This window comes from Coffea eugenioides, chromosome 10, assembly GCF_003713205.1.
Source record: "Coffea eugenioides isolate CCC68of chromosome 10, Ceug_1.0, whole genome shotgun sequence".
Classification (NCBI taxonomy): domain Eukaryota; kingdom Viridiplantae; phylum Streptophyta; class Magnoliopsida; order Gentianales; family Rubiaceae; genus Coffea; species Coffea eugenioides.
Window position 1 is genome coordinate 12,636,053 of NC_040044.1, and position 21,610 is coordinate 12,657,662.

General features: G+C 39.7%; 1 protein-coding gene across 1 annotated transcript; it reads right to left on the minus strand.

Moving 5' to 3' along the window:
- Positions 1 to 556: 556 nt before the first annotated feature.
- Positions 557 to 9,246, minus strand: LOC113750452. The gene is made up of 7 exons (XM_027294423.1): positions 8,982 to 9,246; positions 4,951 to 5,003; positions 4,467 to 4,860; positions 3,591 to 3,979; positions 2,079 to 3,491; positions 1,380 to 1,913; positions 557 to 628 (listed from the first exon to the last, which is right to left on the minus strand). The coding sequence occupies exons 1-7, from the start codon at positions 9,244 to 9,246 to the stop codon at positions 557 to 559; spliced, it is 3,120 nt and encodes a 1,039-aa protein (XP_027150224.1).
- Positions 9,247 to 21,610: the final 12,364 nt, after the last annotated feature.

Consider the following 21,610-nt stretch of genomic DNA (forward strand, 5'->3'; position numbering starts at 1 on the left):
TTTGTCGACTTTGGGCAGTTTGAAGCCTTTCTCTAATTACTTTCACTTTCTCATGAGCTTCCTCCATCCAAGGTATAACCGTTGGATTCAACATTCTCTTCTCTCCTACTTCATTCCAATGAATCGGAGATCGACACCTTCTCCCATACAATGCCTCATAAGGTGCCATTTGAATTGACGCATGATAGCTATTATTATAGGCAAATTCTACTAAGGCCATGTACTGGCTCCATTTACCTCCAAAATCCAATATACACGACCTCAGCATATCCTCCAAAGTCTGAATTGTTCTTTCCGACTGCCCGTCGGTTTGGGGATGGTACGCAGTACTAAATTTCAACTTGGTCCCCAATGACTCTTGAAATTTCTGCCAGAAACGCGAGACAAACCTTGGATCTCGATCAGACACAATACTTATAGGGATACCATGCAATCTCATGATCTCTTTTGTGTACAACTTGGCCAATTTCTCTAAAGAAAAACTCATGCTTACAGGTAGAAAATGTGCGGACTTGGTAAGCCTGTCAACTATTACCCAAACCGCATCAAATCCTTTTCAACTTCGAGGCAACCCCGTTACAAAATCCATGGTTATGTGGTCCCACGTCCATTCAGGGATTTCTAGTGGCTGCAATAAACCAGAAGGTTTCTGATGTTCAGCTTTTACTTGCTGGCATATCAGACATTTTTGTACAAACTTTGCCACGTCCTTTTTTCAAACCGTCCCACCAGTATGATTCCTTCACATCATGATACATTTTGTTCACTCCTGGGTGTATAGTATACCTCGATCGATGTGATTCTTCTAGAATTTCTTTCCTTAATTCTTCATCAACTGGAACCACAATTCGATCTTGAAACCTTAATTCTCCTTCAGACCCTAGTTTAAAATCTAGGTTTTCTCCGTTTTGCACTGTTTTCAACCTTTTCTGGATCGTGGGGTCCGTTTTCTGTGCCTCTTTAATACGCTCCATCAACGGTGATTTCAACATCAGGTTCCCAAATAAAATCTTCAATCTCTCCAAGCGAGGGTTCCAATTGCTAATCTCTTCTAACATGTCCCATTCTTTTACCATTAACCCCGCTACTTGGGCTTTTCTACTTAGAGCGTCTGCTACCACGTTGGCTTTTCCTGGGTGGTAGTTTATTGAACAATCATAATCTTATAAAAATTCTACCCATCGTCTCTGTCTCAAATTCAATTCCTTTTGAGAAAACAAGTACTTAAGGCTCTTGTGGTCCGTATAAACCTCAAAGGTCACACCATACAAGTAATGTCTCCATTTCTTTAAGGCAAGGATCACTGCGGCCAATTCTAGGTCATGCGTTGGGTAATTTTGCTCGTGAGACTTCAATTTTCTAGAGGCGTAGGCAACTACCTTACCCTTTTGCATTAGTACGCATCCTAGACCTTCTCTAGAGGCATCAGAGTATACGACATAACCTTCTACTCCGTCAGGCAAAGCCAACACAGTAGCTGATGTTAAGCGCCTTTTTAACTCTTGAAAGCTTGACTCGCACTTTGGAGTCCAGATAAACTTGTTACCTTTCTTGGTCAGTTCGGCCATAGGTCCAGCAATCTTCGAAAAATCCTTGATAAACCTCCTATAGTAACCCGCTAAACCCAAGAAACTTCTAACCTCTGTTGGAGTTTCTGGCTGTTTCCACATTGTGACTGCCTCAACTTTTGCCGGATCTACGGCAATTCCATCTTTAGAAACCTTATGTCCTAGAAAAGATATCTCTTCCAGCCAAAACTCGCACTTACTGAATTTGGCATACCACTTATGCTCTCTTAATATCTGTAAAACCATCTCCAAGTGCTTAACATGTTCCTCTCGAGTCTTAGAATATATCAAAATATCATCGATGAAAATCACTACGAACTGATCCAGATACTTCTTAAAAACTCGCTGCATCAAATCCATGAAAGCAACTGGTGCATTAGTTAATCCAAATGGCATGACTGCAAATTCAAAATGTCCGTATCTTGTATTAAAAGCAGTTTTGGGTATGTCTTCCTTCTTAATTTTCAATTGGTAATACCCTTGCCTCAAGTCCAGTTTAGAGAAAACTACAGATCCTTGCAGCTGATCAAATAAACTATCGATCAAAGGTAGAGGGTATTTGTTCTTAATTGTAATCTCGTTTAACCCTCGGTAATCGATACATAACCTCAAGCTTCCGTCATTTTTCTTGACAAATAGAACGGGTGCGCCCCATGGTGAGTCACTTTCTCTATCGAAAACTTTCTCCAGTAGGTCCTGCAGTTGAATTTTCAACTCTTTTAGCTCTGCAGGAGACATTCGGTACGGAGTCTTAGAAATCGGAGCCGTTCCCGGCACCAAATCAATCTTGAACTTCACTTCTCTCTCCGGCGGTAATGTTTTTAGTTCTTCGGGAAAAATATCAGAAAATTCCCGTACCACTGGTACATCTTCTAACTTCACTTGGTCACAGGGAGCGTTAATCAGAAAAGCTAAGAAACCTTGCGCTCCTTTATACAACATTTTTCTTGCCCGAATTTCCGAAATCATGGCAGTTGATGCTAACCTACCTTTCACATCCAATTTCAAGGTTGCTTCCCCAGGAATCCAAAATTCTACCACTTTTGCCCTACAGTCAAACTTAGCATGGTAATGAGCTAGGAAATCCATTCCTATGATAACATCATACCCTTTTATGTCCAAACTGACTAGGTCTACTAGCATCTTACGCTCTCCAACCCAGAATTCGTAGTTCTTATCGGCCAGGCTAGTGATTATACTCTTATTACCCATAGGTGTCCTAACTTCAAGATCGAAGGGTAATTTAACAGATTGCACATCAATTCCGGACATAAAAGTTGGATTCACAAATGAATGAGTTGCATCAGGATCAATTACTACTCTAGCTAATCGATGAAAAATTGGAAGAGTACCTTCCACAACTTCCGAGGAATCAGGTACAGGTTGGTCATTTATAGCGTACACCCTGGCCGGAACTTTCGGCCTATTTCCTCCAGAATTGACTGGTGTAGCATTCAGGGTACCACCATCTTGCATTTTTGGGCAACCCGAAATTTGGTGCTCACTGCTTCCGCACTTCAAGCACTTTTCTTGTTTCTTCCAGCAAACGTCCTCAGTATGGCCAATTTTCTTGCAATACGCGCAAGTCACCTGGGAAATTATCGTACGACCTCCTTGCGAGACATTTCTAGGTTGACCCCTTCCAGTTGGTCCCCCTCTAGCTCCATTATCTCTTCCCCCTGCACTTCTTGTCCCAGTTCCTCTCGCTAGAGCGCCTCGTGATATTCCAGGACTATTCATTCCACCCGTTCCTCGACCCATTTTGGCCGGTGGAGTACTTCCATAAGTTGGCTCCCGACTGCTACTAGGGGCAAATCTTTTCTTAGCCTGAAAGGATTTTACTTGGGCTCTGGCTACTTCAACCCTTTGGGCTCTCTCGACAGCATTGGCAAATGTGTCCAGTCGAACGGCAGCTAAACCTTCCTGAATTTCCACATTTAGTCCCTGCACAAACCTCCTTACACGCCCTCGTTCTGTGGCTACCAATTCAGGAGCAAAACGGGACAATTTCGTGAATTAGACCTCATATTCGGCGACACTCATCGCCCCTTGCCTACATTTGATGAAGTCGTCCTCTCTTTTCTCCTGGATGAGAGGTGGAAGAAACTCGGCGTTGAACTCCCTTGTGAAGTTTGCCCAGGTTCTGGGAGTATGATTCCTGTCCCAGTTAACCCTGACCAGGTTCCACCAGGAGCGAGCAGCTCCCTCAAACTGGAATGCAGCGAAAGTCACTTGTCTTTCTTCCGCATTGTTTAAGGCTGCGAAAATGTCGGAGATTCTCTCCCACCAGCCTTCGGCTACCTCCGGTTCAGGTCCTCCATAGAACTTGGGAGGTCCGAACTTCAAAAATCTCTCCAGTGCCCGATCCTCAGTATCGGCTGGGCCTCCTTGGTGACGTACTTGTCCAGAGGCTTGGTGCTCAGTCAAGCGTTGTAGGACATCAGTGATTCGATTAATTGCGGTGGCCACTTGGTCTTGATTGACCTCAAGTTCCCTATCACCACCCTCCTCGGGGGGTTGTCTAGTTCGCCCCTACCTATCACTTGTCGATCCATGACCTAGTTATGCCTATTATTGAGAAATAAGGCAATTAGGCGAGAATATTATTTGTTATTAGTTTTCTCTTTGTAAATAAAATCAAATCAAAATTGAGAAGAAGAAGAATAAGATGCTTAATATATATTCCACGTGAGAGTCATACAATAACGGTTGGGACACTTTCCAAAAGTAAGGCACATGAGTTTAACAAAAATACATACAAATAATCCCTTAAACAAAAAAATTAGGGATGGGTGCCTCAAACGTAAGTCATCCAACTAGACAAAATTTGATGACCTAACAAATGTCCCACTTTCTATCCCTACATATCTCGTACTATCAAGTCAGACCTAACCTAACCCTCAGCAGGGCTACCAGGAGCAACGTCCTCCTCCGGATCCTCCTCCTGGTCCTCCTCGCCACTCGCCTGAGCATTACCCTGAAGAATACTCGTGGCCTCATCCATCATCATAGTGGCGTCAGCCCTAATACCAACACTCCTATCACGTATCCCCTCAACTAATCGAGTCACCCGAGACCTCTGTCGCTCAATCTCCACACGAGCAGCCTCCAACCTAGCATGCTCAGCCGCTAGCCTCATCTCTAAGTCGGCTATACGGTCGAACTGGGTGTCAACCATGATGCTCAACTCCTCAGCATCTTGGGTCAAGGTATGATTAGCGTCCCACAACTGGCGGCGCTCATCGTCCAAAGATTGCACTAACTCATTAGGGTAAGCGTAAGTAGCTCTACACTGGCATCGAGGATACCTATCAGCTGGTGTATACCGCACATGAGCTCATCCACCTCGTGGCCTATATGAGATGGATCTAAGCGGCTCTACGTGTCCATTAGTCACTCCATCACCATTAGCATGTCCATTTCTGTTTTCCATACCTGCCAAAGAATCAAAACCCAAAGGTTAAAACTTAAATAGCTAACTGGTTCAGATATCACTTAAGACATATCTAATGGTCTCATTTCTTACTTCTAGAAAGGATTAGGGTTTCTAACATATCTAATATGTCTTTCATATAACTTTTCTAACCTAGACTCTGATACCACCTGTGGCGATCCCACTTTCCCCTAAGGCGAACCAGAGGGTTTGCAGGCCGTCTGCCTAGCTCTCGCCAGGACTCATGCAAGAAATCTAGCCCAAATCCTTTCTAAAGTATAGCCTAAGCTATTACAATATTGATCCACCAAAAATAGACCAATAACCAAGACCACATTAACTTCAGAGATAACAGCACTTTAAGATAGCGACTCGTCGATTCTTAAATATTTTACGCGTTACAACCCACGGAATAAAGTCAAACAAATCCCATTTAACAAATTTATACCAGCCAGATACATTCTTACAAGCCAAGTAACAAAACCAGGGTTTGCACTTTTCCAGCTTCAAATAGCAACCCAAAACAAAGTTACACTGTTTAATTCGAATTACATTCATAACCGGTAAAGTAGATTTCAGATCTTTCTCACATGCCAAGACCTGTCAAGGAAAACAAAATAACGTGGGGTGAGCCAAAGCTCAGTGGTGCCCCAAAACATGCAATCACATAAAACAAATAGCAAGTATTAACTTCAATTAAAGTAAACAATTAGGAAAGCGTTTAACAGCACAAGAAAGGATACAGGGCTCTCAAGAGCCATTTCCCCACGAGCTTGATCAAAATTCCGTAGTCGACCCTCCGTCAACTTTCACTACCTAAGGTCCGTCTAGATCTTTTTATTATTTTTTTTTTTCTTAACTCCAACCACCAATCTTACCCCTGTACCGGGCCCGCACGCCAAGCATGAAAGTGGTAATACTCGAGTATACCTTAGACTGGTCGAGGGATTCACCCAACGACGTTACGTCCAACACTTATAGACTGGTCGAGGGATTCACCCAACCACTTTACGTCCAACACTTATAGACTGGTCCAGGGATTCACCCAACGACTTTACGTCCAACACTTATAGCAAACGCAAGCTAAATATTCACGAAAAATACTTCAAACAAGTCACCACTCGAAAGGCTAGTGTGATAAGTATACACTGCTCACTTCGATGGATCAGCAATCATTTTTTCAATTATCGCATATCGAGTCACGAAAGCACTTTAACCAAATAAGCATAGAACAAGCAGGGACACTCACCAAGAGTGAAGCTCAAAAGTCAAGCTGGGAATCAAAATCCGCGTCCTCGTTAAACCCTAGAAAACCAAGTTTTAAAGACTATAAGTGTTCTATACAAGTTCTAGGTTTTCGTGTATCAAAGATTATCTAGCGTATAACTAGTTTACTTTCTCAAAATAAATCGACAATTCCACTTAGAATTAAAACTGGTAGAAGTAGTAAATTATTTCATATAGTTTTCAAAAAAAAAGATACTTTTCTTTCTAACGGAGTAGCTAGAACTAATTTACTTGAAGTAAGGTTTCTTGCCGAACAAGTTTCATACGTCTTTTCCTTTAAAATTATCCGAATCTCGTATCTTTGGCAAGTTTCTCTAAAGTAACTGGTCGGGACAATTTTTAAAGAAATCTAAGGTCTAAAACTTGTGTAACTATTTCCTAAAAATAATAAGGTTAGTTTAAGTCGAAGAAAGAAATACTAGTTGGCAAGGTTTTAAGAAAAAATCCCGGCACCCGGATTTCTAGCATTACCGTACTATACTAAAGTTTATAGTTCAATACTAGGCGAAATATATTCACGTAGCTTGATTTAAAAATACTCAAGTCCACAGGACCAAAACGGACTTCACGATTCCAACTCACACGCACATTATACCCCAGTTGGCCAATACAACAAAATTACATTTCAGTCAGCAATTTCACTAGGGCTTCGTCAATCATTAGCCCTAGGTCTCAATAAATTCATTTCACATCAGAATTTAAACAAAAATAAGTCCAAGGCTTCATCAATCATTAGCTCTTGGCATCCAACAATTTCTTATTATCACGACTCAACTAAAATGCAACTGTTAAAAGTCGCTAACATGTACATGAACACAGGGACCAGATTGATACAACGTCTTACCCAAGATTTCAACCAATAATCTCTTCATTATGCCCTCAAATCTAACTTGCATGTTAAAACTCAGGTATTATATAGCGAATCAAACTTTAGTGTAACAATTTGGAACCCAAAATTCGTAAGGAAAACTAGAAAATTCACCATGCCTTTCCTCGGCCGAAACTGGAAAAATTTCAACAGCTTAGTTTTAACATTTCCGGCCAACATATCAAGAGCTTCACATCTAGGTATTTAGCAAGACTTAGAACAACATATTTTATGCATTTCCAAACGTTATTCGCCACAGAAGATTTCCAGAACAAGCTGAAATTTCCAGTTTCACTCCCTCGGCAAAAATCAGAAACTTTTCCAGCATTTGCTCGGTCACAATCCAAATTTTTCCTTCGGCTAAAACCTTGTATTTTGCACTCAAATCTCACATGCACAACTACTGAACTAATTAGCTATCATTTCCAGTCCAAAATCAGTTCGGGCAACAACAATATTCATCCATAATTCCAGAATTTTGTGCAACTACTCTCGGATGAGCTTGCATGCAGCAGGTTTCTGTTTCATTCTTATTTCCTGGCTTAATCGAACTAATTAACCTCATGCAAGACTTAATAATCTTGTTTTTAGTAAGTTAATCACATCTATCGGCTCAGATTATCCCAAGAATGCAAATTAAAAGCTGCATTTCCTGAACAAGCTCTCGGTAAACCCATTTTTTTTCCACAAATCAGATTTTTCATTGTCTTAGCTTGTCATCTGAAGGTACAATATCACATGCATGTCCATAACCAGCCTAATCTACCTCTGATCAACGCATCTCAGTCCAGAAAATTACCTCAAATCGAAGCTCACTCACGCGACAGGCACTGAAATTTTCTCTCCTCTCGGCTCGCTCGCTAACAGGAGGTGCGGGTCCTGGTTGCGGTTGGTGCAGCTGTGGTTTTGATGGCTGGAGTTGATGAAGGTGGTGATGATCAGCAGCTCACACGACTTCCACTTGCTCTCTCTCTCTCTCTCTAGAACGGAAAGGTTGCTGCACTCACGCGGCTTCCTTTCTTTTCTTTCCTCTCGACTTGCAGAGTATGGAATGCAACTCCCTCTCTCGCACTTCGTCGATGATAACAAGGCAAAGGAAATGTTGTTGTGAGTTGAGGTGGTGGAATGGAAATGAGTTGCGGATGAGGGAGGTGGAGTGTTTGAGAGGATAAAAGGAAATGCAGTCCGGCAGAGAATGGAAATGTTCTGATTTGAAGAGTGGCCAATGGAGCTCGGATGGTTGCATGGTAATTTTCCGAAATTGTGGAGGCTACTTTAGTCTTTTCACATTTCCTCCGAATTTCCACCTAAGACCTCAATTCTAATCTAATTCCAAAATTTACCCCAAGTGTAATTTGAATGCCTAATAATATACTAATCTTGCAGAAATTCGATTATCGAGATTCTTAACGTCCTAAGTATACCCCGTGTACCTGTAACGGTTTATCTAATATATATCGATTCTTCTTAATTCTAGGGTTCCCGTTAACACTTAACATTATTAACGATTAAAACTAGTTATCGGAAATTCAAGGAATTAATCTTAAAATAATAAAATAGTTTACATCAAGAAATATTATTCTAACTTGGCGAGAATCAAATAACTCAATATTTTGCACAATTAAATTATTTGTAACATAAAACTATTTTTTTACGTACTTATTTAAGAACAAGTAGAATTAAAGCTAGAATTTATTTAAGAATAAAAAATGCAAAATGAAATATGCATAAATGAATATATATATATATATAGGTATTTTTTTCGAGGTTCTCACATTCTCCCCCCCTTAAATGAATTTTGTCCTCAAAATTCTCACATTCTAACGAAATAGCTCAGGGTATTTCTTCTGCATAGCTTCTTCCAGTTCCCAAGTTGCTTCCTCTATTTCATGATTTTTCCATAGAATTTTCACCAAATGAATTTTCTTATTTCGCAATTCCTTCACTCCTCTTTCCAAAATCTTAACTGGTCCTTCCTCATAAGTTAATGACTCATCTACTTCAATACCTTCTAATTGCAACACGTGGCTTGGATCGGGGTGATATTTTTTAAGCATAGAAACATGAAATACATTGTGAATCTTGGCCATGCTCGAAGGCAATTGCAGTTGATACGCCACTTTTCCGATTCGTTTCAAAATTTCAAAAGGTCCGATATACCTTGATTTTAGCTTCTTACCCTTCTTGGATACTACTCCGCTCTTCAAGGGTTTAACTCTTAGAAAAACTTTGTCTCCTACTTCAAATTCCAGATCTTTGCTCCTTGTGTCGGCGTAGCTCTTTTGTCGACTTTGGGCAGTTTGAAGCCTTTCTCTAATTACTTTCACTTTCTCATGAGCTTCCTCCATCCAAGGTATAACCGTTGGATTCAACATTCTCTTCTCTCCTACTTCATTCCAATGAATCGGAGATCGACACCTTCTCCCATACAATGCCTCATAAGGTGCCATTTGAATTGACGCATGATAGCTATTATTATAGGCAAATTCTACTAAGGCCATGTACTGGCTCCATTTACCTCCAAAATCCAATATACACGACCTCAGCATATCCTCCAAAGTCTGAATTGTTCTTTCCGACTGCCCGTCGGTTTGGGGATGGTACGCAGTACTAAATTTCAACTTGGTCCCCAATGACTCTTGAAATTTCTGCCAGAAACGCGAGACAAACCTTGGATCTCGATCAGACATAATACTTATAGGGATACCATGCAATCTCATGATCTCTTCGGTGTACAACTTGGCCAATTTCTCTAAAGAAAAACTCATGCTTACAGGAAGAAAATGTGCGGACTTGGTAAGCATGTCAACTATTACCCAAACCGCATCAAATCCTTTTCAACTTCGAGGCAACCCCGTTACAAAATCCATGGTTATGTGGTCCCACTACCATTCAGGGATTTCTAGTGGCTGCAATAAACCAGAAGGTTTCTGATGTCCAGCTTTTACTTGCTGGCATATCAGACATTTTTGTACAAACTTTGCCACGTCCTTTTTAAAACCGTCCCACCAGTATGATTCCTTCACATCATGATACATTTTGTTCACTCCTGGGTGTATAGTATACCTCGATCGATGTGATTCTTCTAGAATTTCTTTCCTTAATTCTTCATCAACTGGAACCACAATTCGATCTTGAAACCTTAATTCTCCTTCAGACCCTAGTTTAAAATCTAGGTTTTCTCCGTTTTGCACTGTTTTCAACCTTTTCTGGATCGTGGGGTCCGTTTTCTGTGCCTCTTTAATACGCTCCATCAACGGTGATTTCAACGTCAGGTTCCCAAATAAAATCTTCAATCTCTCCAAGCGAGGGTTCCAATTGCTAATCTCTTCTAACATGTCCCATTCTTTTACCATTAACCCTGCTACTTGGACTTTTCTACTTAGAGCGTCTGCTACCACGTTGGCTTTTCCTGGGTGGTAGTTTATTGAACAATCATAATCTTCTAAAAATTCTACCCATCGCCTCTGTCTCAAATTCAATTCCTTTTGGGAAAACAAGTACTTAAGGCTCTTGTGGTCCGTATAAACCTCAAAGGTCACACCATACAAGTAATGTCTCCGTTTCTTTAAGGCAAGGATCACTGCGGCCAATTCTATGTCATGCGTTGGGTGATTTTGTTCGTGAGACTTCCATTTTCTAAAGGCGTAGGCAATTACCTTACCCTTTTGTATTAAAAGCAGTCTTGGGTATGTCTTCCTTCTTAATTTTCAATTGGTAATACCCTTGCCTCATGTCCAGCTTAGAGAAAACCACAGATTCTTGCAGCTGATCAAATAAACTATCGATCAAAGGTAGAGGGTATTTGTTCTTAATTGTAACCTCGTTTAACCCTCGGTAATCGATACATAACCTCAAGCTTCCGTCCTTTTTCTTGACAAATAGAACGGGTGCGCCCCATGGTGAGTCACTTTCTCTAACGAAACCTTTCTCCAGTAGGTCCTGCAGTTGAATTTTCAACTCTTTTAGCTCTGCAGGAGCCATTCGGTACGGAGTCTTAGAAATCGGAGTCGTTCCCGGCACCAAGTCAATATTGAACTCCACTTCTCTCTCCGGTAGTAATGTTTTTAGTTCTTCGGGAAAAACATCTGGAAATTTCCGTACCACTGGTACACTTCTAACTTCACTTGGTCACAGGAAGCGTTAATCAGAAAAGCTAAGAAACCTTGCGCTCCTTTATACAACATTTTTCTTGCCCGAATTCCCGAAATCATAGCAGTTGATGCTAACCTACCTTTCACATCCAATTTCAAGGTTGCTTCCCCAGGAATCCAAAATTCTACCACTTTTGCTCTACAGTCAAACTTAGCATGGTAATGAGCTAGGAAATCCATTCCTATGATAACATCATACCCTTTTATGTCCAAACTGACTAGGTCTACTAGCATCTTACGCTCTCCAACCCAGAATTCGTAGTTCTTATAGGCCAAGCTAGTGATTATACTCTTATTACCCATAGGTGTCCTAACTTCAAGATCTAAGGGTAATTTAACAGATTGCACATCAATTTCGGACATAAAAGTTGGATTCACAAATGAATGAGTTGCATCAGGATCAATTAGTACTCTAGCTAATCGATGAAAAATTGGAAGAGTACCTTCCACAACTTCCGAGGAATCAGGTACAGGTTGGTCATCTATAGCGTACACCCTGGCCGGAACTTTCGGCCTATTTCCTCCAGAATTGGTTGGTCTAGCATTCAGGATACCACCGTCTTGCATTTTTGGGTAACCGGAAATTTGGTGCTCACTGCTTCCGCACTTCAAGCACTTTCCTTGTTTCTTCCAGTAATCGTCCTCGGTATGGCCAATTCTCTTGCAATATGCGCAAGTCACCTGGGAAATTATCGCACGACCTCCTTGCGAGACATTTCTAGGTTGACCCCTTCCAGTTGGTCCCCCTCTAGCTCCATTATCTCTTCCCCCTGCACTTCTTGCCCCAGTTCCTCTCGCTAGAGCGCCTCGTGGTGCTCCAGGACTATTCATTCCACCCGTTCCTCGACCCACTTTGGCCGGTGGAGTACTTCCATAAGTTGGCACCCGACTGCTACTAGGGGCAAATCTTTTCTTAGCCTGGAAGAATTTTACTTGGGCTCTGGCTACTTCAACCCTTTGGGATCTCTCGACAGCATCGGCAAATGTGTCCAATCGAACGGCAGCTAAACCTTCCTGAATTTCCACATTTAGTCCCTGCACAAACCTCCTTACACGTCCTCGTTCCGTGGCTACCAATTCAGGAGCAAAACGGGACAATTTCGTGAATTGAACCTCATATTCGGCGACACTCATCGCCCCTTGCCTACATTTGATGAAGTCGTCCTCTCTTTTCTCCTGGATGAGAGGTGGAACAAACTTGGCGTTGAACTTCCTTGTGAAGTTCGCCCAGGTTCTGGGAGTATGATTCCTATCCCAGTTAACCCTGACCAGGTTCCACCAGGAGCGAGCAGCTCCCTCAAACCGGAATGTAGTGAAAGTCACTTGTCTTTCTTCCGCATTGTTTAAGGCTGCGAAAATGTCGGAGATTCTCTCCCACCAGCCTTCGGCTACCTCCGGTTCAGGTCCTCCATAGAACTTGGGAGGTCCGAACTTCAAAAATCTCTCTAGTGCCCGATCCTCAGTATCGGCTGGGCCTCCTTGGTGACGCACTTGTCCAGAGGCTTGGTGCTCAGTCAAGCGTTGTAGGACATCAGTGATTCGATTAATTGCGGTGGCCACTTGGTCTTGATTGACCTCAAGTTCCCTATCACCACCCTCCTCGGGGGGTTGTCTAGTTCGCCCCTACCTATCACTTGTCGATCCATGACCTAGTTATGCCTATTATTGAGAAATAAGGCAATTAGGCGAGAATATTATTTGTTATTAGTTTTCTCTTTGTAAATAAAATCAAATCAAAATTGAGAAGAAGAAGAATAAGATGCTTAATATATATTCCACGTGAGAGTCATACAATAACGGTTGGGACACTTTCCAAAAGTAAGGCACATGAGTTTAACAAAAATACATACAAATAATCCCTTAAACAAAAAAATTAGGGATGGGTGCCTCAAACGTAAGTCATCCAACTAGACAAAATTTGATGACCTAACAAATGTCCCACTTTCTATCCCTACATATCTCGTACTATCAAGTCAGACCTAACCTAACCCTCAGCAGGGCTACCAGGAGCAACGTCCTCCTCCGGATCCTCCTCCTGGTCCTCCTCGCCACTCGCCTGAGCATTACCCTGAAGAATACTCGTGGCCTCATCCATCATCATAGTGGCGTCAGCCCTAATACCAACACTCCTATCACATATCCCCTCAACTAATCGAGTCACCCGAGACCTCTGTCGCTCAATCTCCACACGAGCAGCCTCCAACCTAGCATGCTCAGCCGCTAGCCTCATCTCTAAGTCGGCTATACGGTCGAACTGGGTGTCAACCATGATGCTCAACTCCTCAGCATCTTGGGTCAAGGTATGATTAGCGTCCCACAACTGGCGGCGCTCATCGTCCAAAGATTGCACTAACTCATTAGGGTAAGCGTAAGTAGCTCTACACTGGCATCGAGGATACCTATCAGCTGGTGTATACCGCACATGAGCTCATCCACCTCGTGGCCTATATGAGATGGATCTAAGCGGCTCTACGTGTCCATTAGTCACTCCATCACCATTAGCATGTCCATTTCTGTTTTCCATACCTGCCAAAGAATCAAAACCCAAAGGTTAAAACTTAAATAGCTAACTGGTTCAGATATCACTTAAGACATATCTAATGGTCTCATTTCTTACTTCTAGAAAGGATTAGGGTTTCTAACATATCTAATATGTCTTTCATATAACTTTTCTAACCTAGACTCTGATACCACCTGTGGCGATCCCACTTTCCCCTAAGGCGAACCAGAGGGTTTGCAGGCCGTCTGCCTAGCTCTCGCCAGGACTCATGCAAGAAATCTAGCCCAAATCCTTTCTAAAGTATAGCCTAAGCTATTACAATATTGATCCACCAAAAATAGACCAATAACCAAGACCACATTAACTTCAGAGATAACAGCACTTTAAGATAGCGACTCGTCGATTCTTAAATATTTTACGCGTTACAACCCACGGAATAAAGTCAAACAAATCCCATTTAACAAATTTATACCAGCCAGATACATTCTTACAAGCCAAGTAACAAAACCAGGGTTTGCACTTTTCCAGCTTCAAATAGCAACCCAAAACAAAGTTACACTGTTTAATTCGAATTACATTCATAACCGGTAAAGTAGATTTCAGATCTTTCTCACATGCCAAGACCTGTCAAGGAAAACAAAATAACGTGGGGTGAGCCAAAGCTCAGTGGTGCCCCAAAACATGCAATCACATAAAACAAATAGCAAGTATTAACTTCAATTAAAGTAAACAATTAGGAAAGCGTTTAACAGCACAAGAAAGGATACAGGGCTCTCAAGAGCCATTTCCCCACGAGCTTGATCAAAATTCCGTAGTCGACCCTCCGTCAACTTTCACTACCTAAGGTCCGTCTAGATCTTTTTATTATTTTTTTTTTTCTTAACTCCAACCACCAATCTTACCCCTGTACCGGGCCCGCACGCCAAGCATGAAAGTGGTAATACTCGAGTATACCTTAGACTGGTCGAGGGATTCACCCAACGACGTTACGTCCAACACTTATAGACTGGTCGAGGGATTCACCCAACCACTTTACGTCCAACACTTATAGACTGGTCCAGGGATTCACCCAACGACTTTACGTCCAACACTTATAGCAAACGCAAGCTAAATATTCACGAAAAATACTTCAAACAAGTCACCACTCGAAAGGCTAGTGTGATAAGTATACACTGCTCACTTCGATGGATCAGCAATCATTTTTTCAATTATCGCATATCGAGTCACGAAAGCACTTTAACCAAATAAGCATAGAACAAGCAGGGACACTCACCAAGAGTGAAGCTCAAAAGTCAAGCTGGGAATCAAAATCCGCGTCCTCGTTAAACCCTAGAAAACCAAGTTTTAAAGACTATAAGTGTTCTATACAAGTTCTAGGTTTTCGTGTATCAAAGATTATCTAGCGTATAACTAGTTTACTTTCTCAAAATAAATCGACAATTCCACTTAGAATTAAAACTGGTAGAAGTAGTAAATTATTTCATATAGTTTTCAAAAAAAAAGATACTTTTCTTTCTAACGGAGTAGCTAGAACTAATTTACTTGAAGTAAGGTTTCTTGCCGAACAAGTTTCATACGTCTTTTCCTTTAAAATTATCCGAATCTCGTATCTTTGGCAAGTTTCTCTAAAGTAACTGGTCGGGACAATTTTTAAAGAAATCTAAGGTCTAAAACTTGTGTAACTATTTCCTAAAAATAATAAGGTTAGTTTAAGTCGAAGAAAGAAATACTAGTTGGCAAGGTTTTAAGAAAAAATCCCGGCACCCGGATTTCTAGCATTACCGTACTATACTAAAGTTTATAGTTCAATACTAGGCGAAATATATTCACGTAGCTTGATTTAAAAATACTCAAGTCCACAGGACCAAAACGGACTTCACGATTCCAACTCACACGCACATTATACCCCAGTTGGCCAATACAACAAAATTACATTTCAGTCAGCAATTTCACTAGGGCTTCGTCAATCATTAGCCCTAGGTCTCAATAAATTCATTTCACATCAGAATTTAAACAAAAATAAGTCCAAGGCTTCATCAATCATTAGCTCTTGGCATCCAACAATTTCTTATTATCACGACTCAACTAAAATGCAACTGTTAAAAGTCGCTAACATGTACATGAACACAGGGACCAGATTGATACAACGTCTTACCCAAGATTTCAACCAATAATCTCTTCATTATGCCCTCAAATCTAACTTGCATGTTAAAACTCAGGTATTATATAGCGAATCAAACTTTAGTGTAACAATTTGGAACCCAAAATTCGTAAGGAAAACTAGAAAATTCACCATGCCTTTCCTCGGCCGAAACTGGAAAAATTTCAACAGCTTAGTTTTAACATTTCCGGCCAACATATCAAGAGCTTCACATCTAGGTATTTAGCAAGACTTAGAACAACATATTTTATGCATTTCCAAACGTTATTCGCCACAGAAGATTTCCAGAACAAGCTGAAATTTCCAGTTTCACTCCCTCGGCAAAAATCAGAAACTTTTCCAGCATTTGCTCGGTCACAATCCAAATTTTTCCTTCGGCTAAAACCTTGTATTTTGCACTCAAATCTCACATGCACAACTACTGAACTAATTAGCTATCATTTCCAGTCCAAAATCAGTTCGGGCAACAACAATATTCATCCATAATTCCAGAATTTTGCGCAACTACTCTCGGATGAGCTTGCATGCAGCAGGTTTCTGTTTCATTCTTATTTCCTGGCTTAATCGAACTAATTAACCTCATGCAAGACTTAATAATCTTGTTTTTAGTAAGTTAATCACATCTATCGGCTCAGATTATCCCAAGAATGCAAATTAAAAGCTGCATTTCCTGAACAAGCTCTCGGTAAACCCATTTTTTTTCCACAAATCAGATTTTTCATTGTCTTAGCTTGTCATCTGAAGGTACAATATCACATGCATGTCCATAACCAGCCTAATCTACCTCTGATCAACGCATCTCAGTCCAGAAAATTACCTCAAATCGAAGCTCACTCACGCGACAGGCACTGAAATTTTCTCTCCTCTCGGCTCGCTCGCTAACAGGAGGTGCGGGTCCTGGTTGCGGTTGGTGCAGCTGTGGTTTTGATGGCTGGAGTTGATGAAGGTGGTGATGATCAGCAGCTCACACGACTTCCACTTGCTCTCTCTCTCTCTCTCTAGAACGGAAAGGTTGCTGCACTCACGCGGCTTCCTTTCTTTTCTTTCCTCTCGACTTGCAGAGTATGGAATGCAACTCCCTCTCTCGCACTTCGTCGATGATAACAAGGCAAAGGAAATGTTGTTGTGAGTTGAGGTGGTGGAATGGAAATGAGTTGCGGATGAGGGAGGTGGAGTGTTTGAGAGGATAAAAGGAAATGCAGTCCGGCAGAGAATGGAAATGTTCTGATTTGAAGAGTGGCCAATGGAGCTCGGATGGTTGCATGGTAATTTTCCGAAATTGTGGAGGCTACTTTAGTCTTTTCACATTTCCTCCGAATTTCCACCTAAGACCTCAATTCTAATCTAATTCCAAAATTTACCCCAAGTGTAATTTGAATGCCTAATAATATACTAATCTTGCAGAAATTCGATTATCGAGATTCTTAACGTCCTAAGTATACCCCGTGTACCTGTAACGGTTTATCTAATATATATCGATTCTTCTTAATTCTAGGGTTCCCGTTAACACTTAACATTATTAACGATTAAAACTAGTTATCGGAAATTCAAGGAATTAATCTTAAAATAATAAAATAGTTTACATCAAGAAATATTATTCTAACTTGGCGAGAATCAAATAACTCAATATTTTGCACAATTAAATTATTTGTAACATAAAACTATTTTTTTACGTACTTATTTAAGAACAAGTAGAATTAAAGCTAGAATTTATTTAAGAATAAAAAATGCAAAATGAAATATGCATAAATGAATATATATATATATAGGTATTTTTTTCGAGGTTCTCACAAAGGTTAATCAAGTAACCCATTGTACATCCAGAGTCCCTGCTCCAGTATCTGGAATTGATTATTGACTGCTTTTGGTAGTAGTTAGATTTTTTATTACTATTGCACAAGTTCGACACCTATTAACTAGTATTAGTTTGTCAAGTTGATTTAAATATCGGGGCCCCTTGATATGCAAAGAACAAAACAGTTATGAGAAATTAAAGAAAAAAGCATGCGAATACTAATGAATGAATGAAATAGATAAAACCAATTAAATCTCACAGATGAAGATAAACCAAATCCTTCGTTACTTCTTGACTAGAAAAGAAAATTAGTTGCGCATGGCCAATGGGAATAATTGACACGATTTTCTCAAAACCAGTCGCATAAGTGTTTGATAAAAGAATAACTAAAGAAACTAAAAGACAAGGAGAAAAGCCAAGCAGCTTCGCGTTCCCTTCGCAAAGCAAATAGTCCCGACACTCCCAATTGTTTCTACCCAAAGTACTAATCAAGCGGGGCCGTCCTTTTTCCCCTATTTTCTAGCTTCCAAAATTAATTAAACTTCCTAGTTTTCCTAAAAAAAAAGATATTTCCTAATAATCTAAGTCATTTCCCAATATAATTTGGAAACACACTTCGTAGGTCTTCAACTTGGATTGGGAAACTGCCACGCATGTAAATCCCAACTTCTTTGGACTCAACAGCAAGTCTTGGAAAATTACCCCTTTGATTACTTTTTGCTCATTTTCCTACAACTGGCACCATTAACCAAATATAAGTAAAATCCACCAATTAAAATAATATGTAGCTAAAATCAAGGATAAAATAATCACAAATTGAATAGCAATTATGTACCCTATCAATTCCCCCCATACCTAGATCATGCTTGTCCTCAAGTATGAAACAACAAATCAGCAATTGAGTTCAAACAATGGCTATCACTCAAGTCTTCTATTGCCAAGACACAATTAAAACACATGTCAAGTATTAGTGGTTAGTTTCAAGAAATATCTCTCCGACTAGTTTTTGAAACCAAGGACTCTTCCAACAGCCGATTAACTAATCTAAAAATATAAAATATTCAACGAGCATTTATCAGCAAACGATTCAACTATTAAATAAAATCTCAACATTAAACCTCAAAGATCAATAGGCTAATATAACCTTTCACATGGTCTTACTTTCATATACAATTTTTTATTTTTCACTATTAGTATATCTTTTTTTTTTCTAAGATGTTCCCCTTACTTGAGTTTTTTTTCAAGAACGATTCAACTATTAAATAAAATCTCAACATTAAAACTCAAAGATCAATAGGCTAATATAACCTTTCACATGCTCTTACTTTCATATACAATTTTTTATTTTTCACTATTAGCATATCTTTTTTTTTTCTAAGATGTTCCCCTCACTTGAGTTTTTTTTTTCAAGAAAAAAAACTTAGTCCTTAGTCATTCAAACCTTTTGACGCAAACTCCGACATCTACCAAATGAAAGAGCCCGATTACTCAACTTTTCATCACTTAAGAACCACATACTTATAACTATCACCACTTTTCGACGCGAAAGTCGACACTTTTAGTGAAAACCCCCGGTTATTAGGTGACGATACTAGCGGAGTATAGCTAACATTATTCACAAATAAGCAACAAAATAGAATAAAAATTAAAAACCACACAAGCCCCGCTTCATCTCCTAAACATGGAGAACTAAGATTAATAGTTGAATCAATTTACATGAAAAATGCCAGACAAATATTTACAACGCCTAGAAAAGTTAATCAAAAATAGTAAAAGCCATAAAATTTCAAATATTCACCAAAGAGATAGATTTAGAGTTAACCATGTCATATTTGACCCATTAACATATAAAACCTTAGCAATAGAAAATTTTGAGATATCTAGCCATTATTGATCAGCAATAACCACAAAAATGCACAAGATGTGGAAAAAATTGAATAAAATTCTATACGATCGAACAAAAAATTTCAACCAAAAATGTTTATACTTGCACTTTTTCAATATACTATTAATATATACTATCCCCTACACCTAGATCTTATATTGCCCCCAATGTAAGAAATAAAGAATAAAAGAAAAGTAAGGGAACAATGAAACTTCCCTGAATGCTGAGGGGCTGTGGACAGCTACAGGTAAGGGGCAAAAGACATGTGAAGCTCAACGTTGGCTAACCAACCATCCATTTGATGAACTTGTCTATGCAGGTGAGAAGTCTCCTTTAGTGGTGCACCAATTCAGCTGACAAATTCTAGGGGCTACGGCACAAATAAATGGAGAGAGAGAGGCAATGATGGAGAATGGTGATGACAGTAGGAGCAGCGAGCAACAGTAACATAAACGGAATAAGAAATCCTAAGGTTTCAGTCGTGCGGTTGGCGGTGAAGAAAAAGGAAAGGGAAGAAAGAAAGAAGAAAGAAAGAAGAGAGAAAAAAAAAAGAAAGGAAGAAAGAAAGAAAGAAAGGAAAGAGAAAATGAAAAATCTTTTTGGCGTTTTTGTTTTACTTCCCTTGGTTGGAACAAGACGTGGACCCATCTTATTGGTTCGTAGTCTTCTGACAATGGAGTTGGGTATTTGCGAGTTACAACATGCCCTCAAGACATGAGCACGTCTTGTTGCCTAGTTGTATGCCAAAATTTCTGAAATTGAAACATGAACTCTCCAATCAATTAGGCGTAGGCATGCCTTGTCGGGTGGAAGTCTTTTGACTATTGAAACATAAAAAAAAAAAAAAAAAATTAAACACACCAAATATGAAAAATCTAAGATAAACATAATGAAACTAATAATAAAAATGAACTAAAAAGTGAATTGAGTTGCCTCCCAATAAGCGTATTTTTTTAACGTTTTTGGTTAGACATTACCATGTCTATTCAAGGAGGATAAAATTGCATAACTCATTTTAGTGTTTCATCCTCTATGTAATCCTGATAACCCTCATAAATAGAGTTATCCTTAAGCACATGAGTTTTTTTTTATTAACTAGTAAATGGAGCCAAATAGTTAAACAGTAATTTTAATTCTTCATTCACTCCTCCATCATGAACAATTACCAGTTCAAGATATTTAGCCATCACAACTCCTAACTTAGTCCTATCATGAAACTCAGAAACTTCTAATATAACAAAGTCAATGTCACTAATAGAAATTATAGAATAAGAGTTAGGAGAATGTTGGTTAATGAATGTAGGAGGTGTCACCACATTTGGTAATTGTTCACTGGGTTTGTTCACATGAATGATTTTAGGTTGAGTTTCATTTCTTCCACTTCAACTTTCTTTTCAACTACATTTGTAGATCTTTCTTCTTGAGATTTTTGTAGTTCCATATTACTTGTCAGGATAATTGCACTCTCATCTTCCTTAAAGTCAATAATGGTCCGTGAGGACAACTCTTCACAAATTGGAGAAATCAATTTGCTCACTGTAGATGCCAATTGATGCATTCCATCCTTCATTCTTCTAATTCTCATTTGTGTCTCTTGTTGAAGTCTATGTGTATTAGCAGTTAGTAATTTCATAATTTTTTCAAGAGACATACCTGATATGGATGATAATTGTTATTGTTGATATTGATATTGAAAACCTATTGGCACTGCTGCATAACTAAAGTTGGAGTTATCTCACCATCCTTGATCATACCCATTTGAATAGGGTCATGCCAAGTTTTAGACATGGTTGGAAAACCTTCAAAAGTATTAATTTGAACATTCAGGGTCATCCTGAAGCATAGGGCATATGTCGATTGAATGACCCGAGTCATCACAAATTCTACAGGTTCTAAATTGTTGCATCTGTCCAACATCCAATTTTTCTATAAGAGATGTTAGTGTATCTAAATATTGAT

What these genes read in the sequence shown, in the direction of transcription:
- LOC113750452 (XM_027294423.1), bottom strand. Translation starts at nt 9,246, where the DNA reads ATGGCCAAGATTCACAATGTATTTCATGTTTCTATGCTTAAAAAATAT. An exon ending in ATGGAGTGACTAATGGACAC is followed by an intron (nt 4,861 to 4,950) that starts GTAGAGCCGCTT and finishes CCTCGATGCCAG; the next exon opens with TGTAGAGCTACTTACGCTTA. An exon ending in TCCTGGTAGCCCTGCTGAGG is followed by an intron (nt 3,980 to 4,466) that starts GTTAGGTTAGGT and finishes CTGAGCACCAAG; the next exon opens with CCTCTGGACAAGTACGTCAC.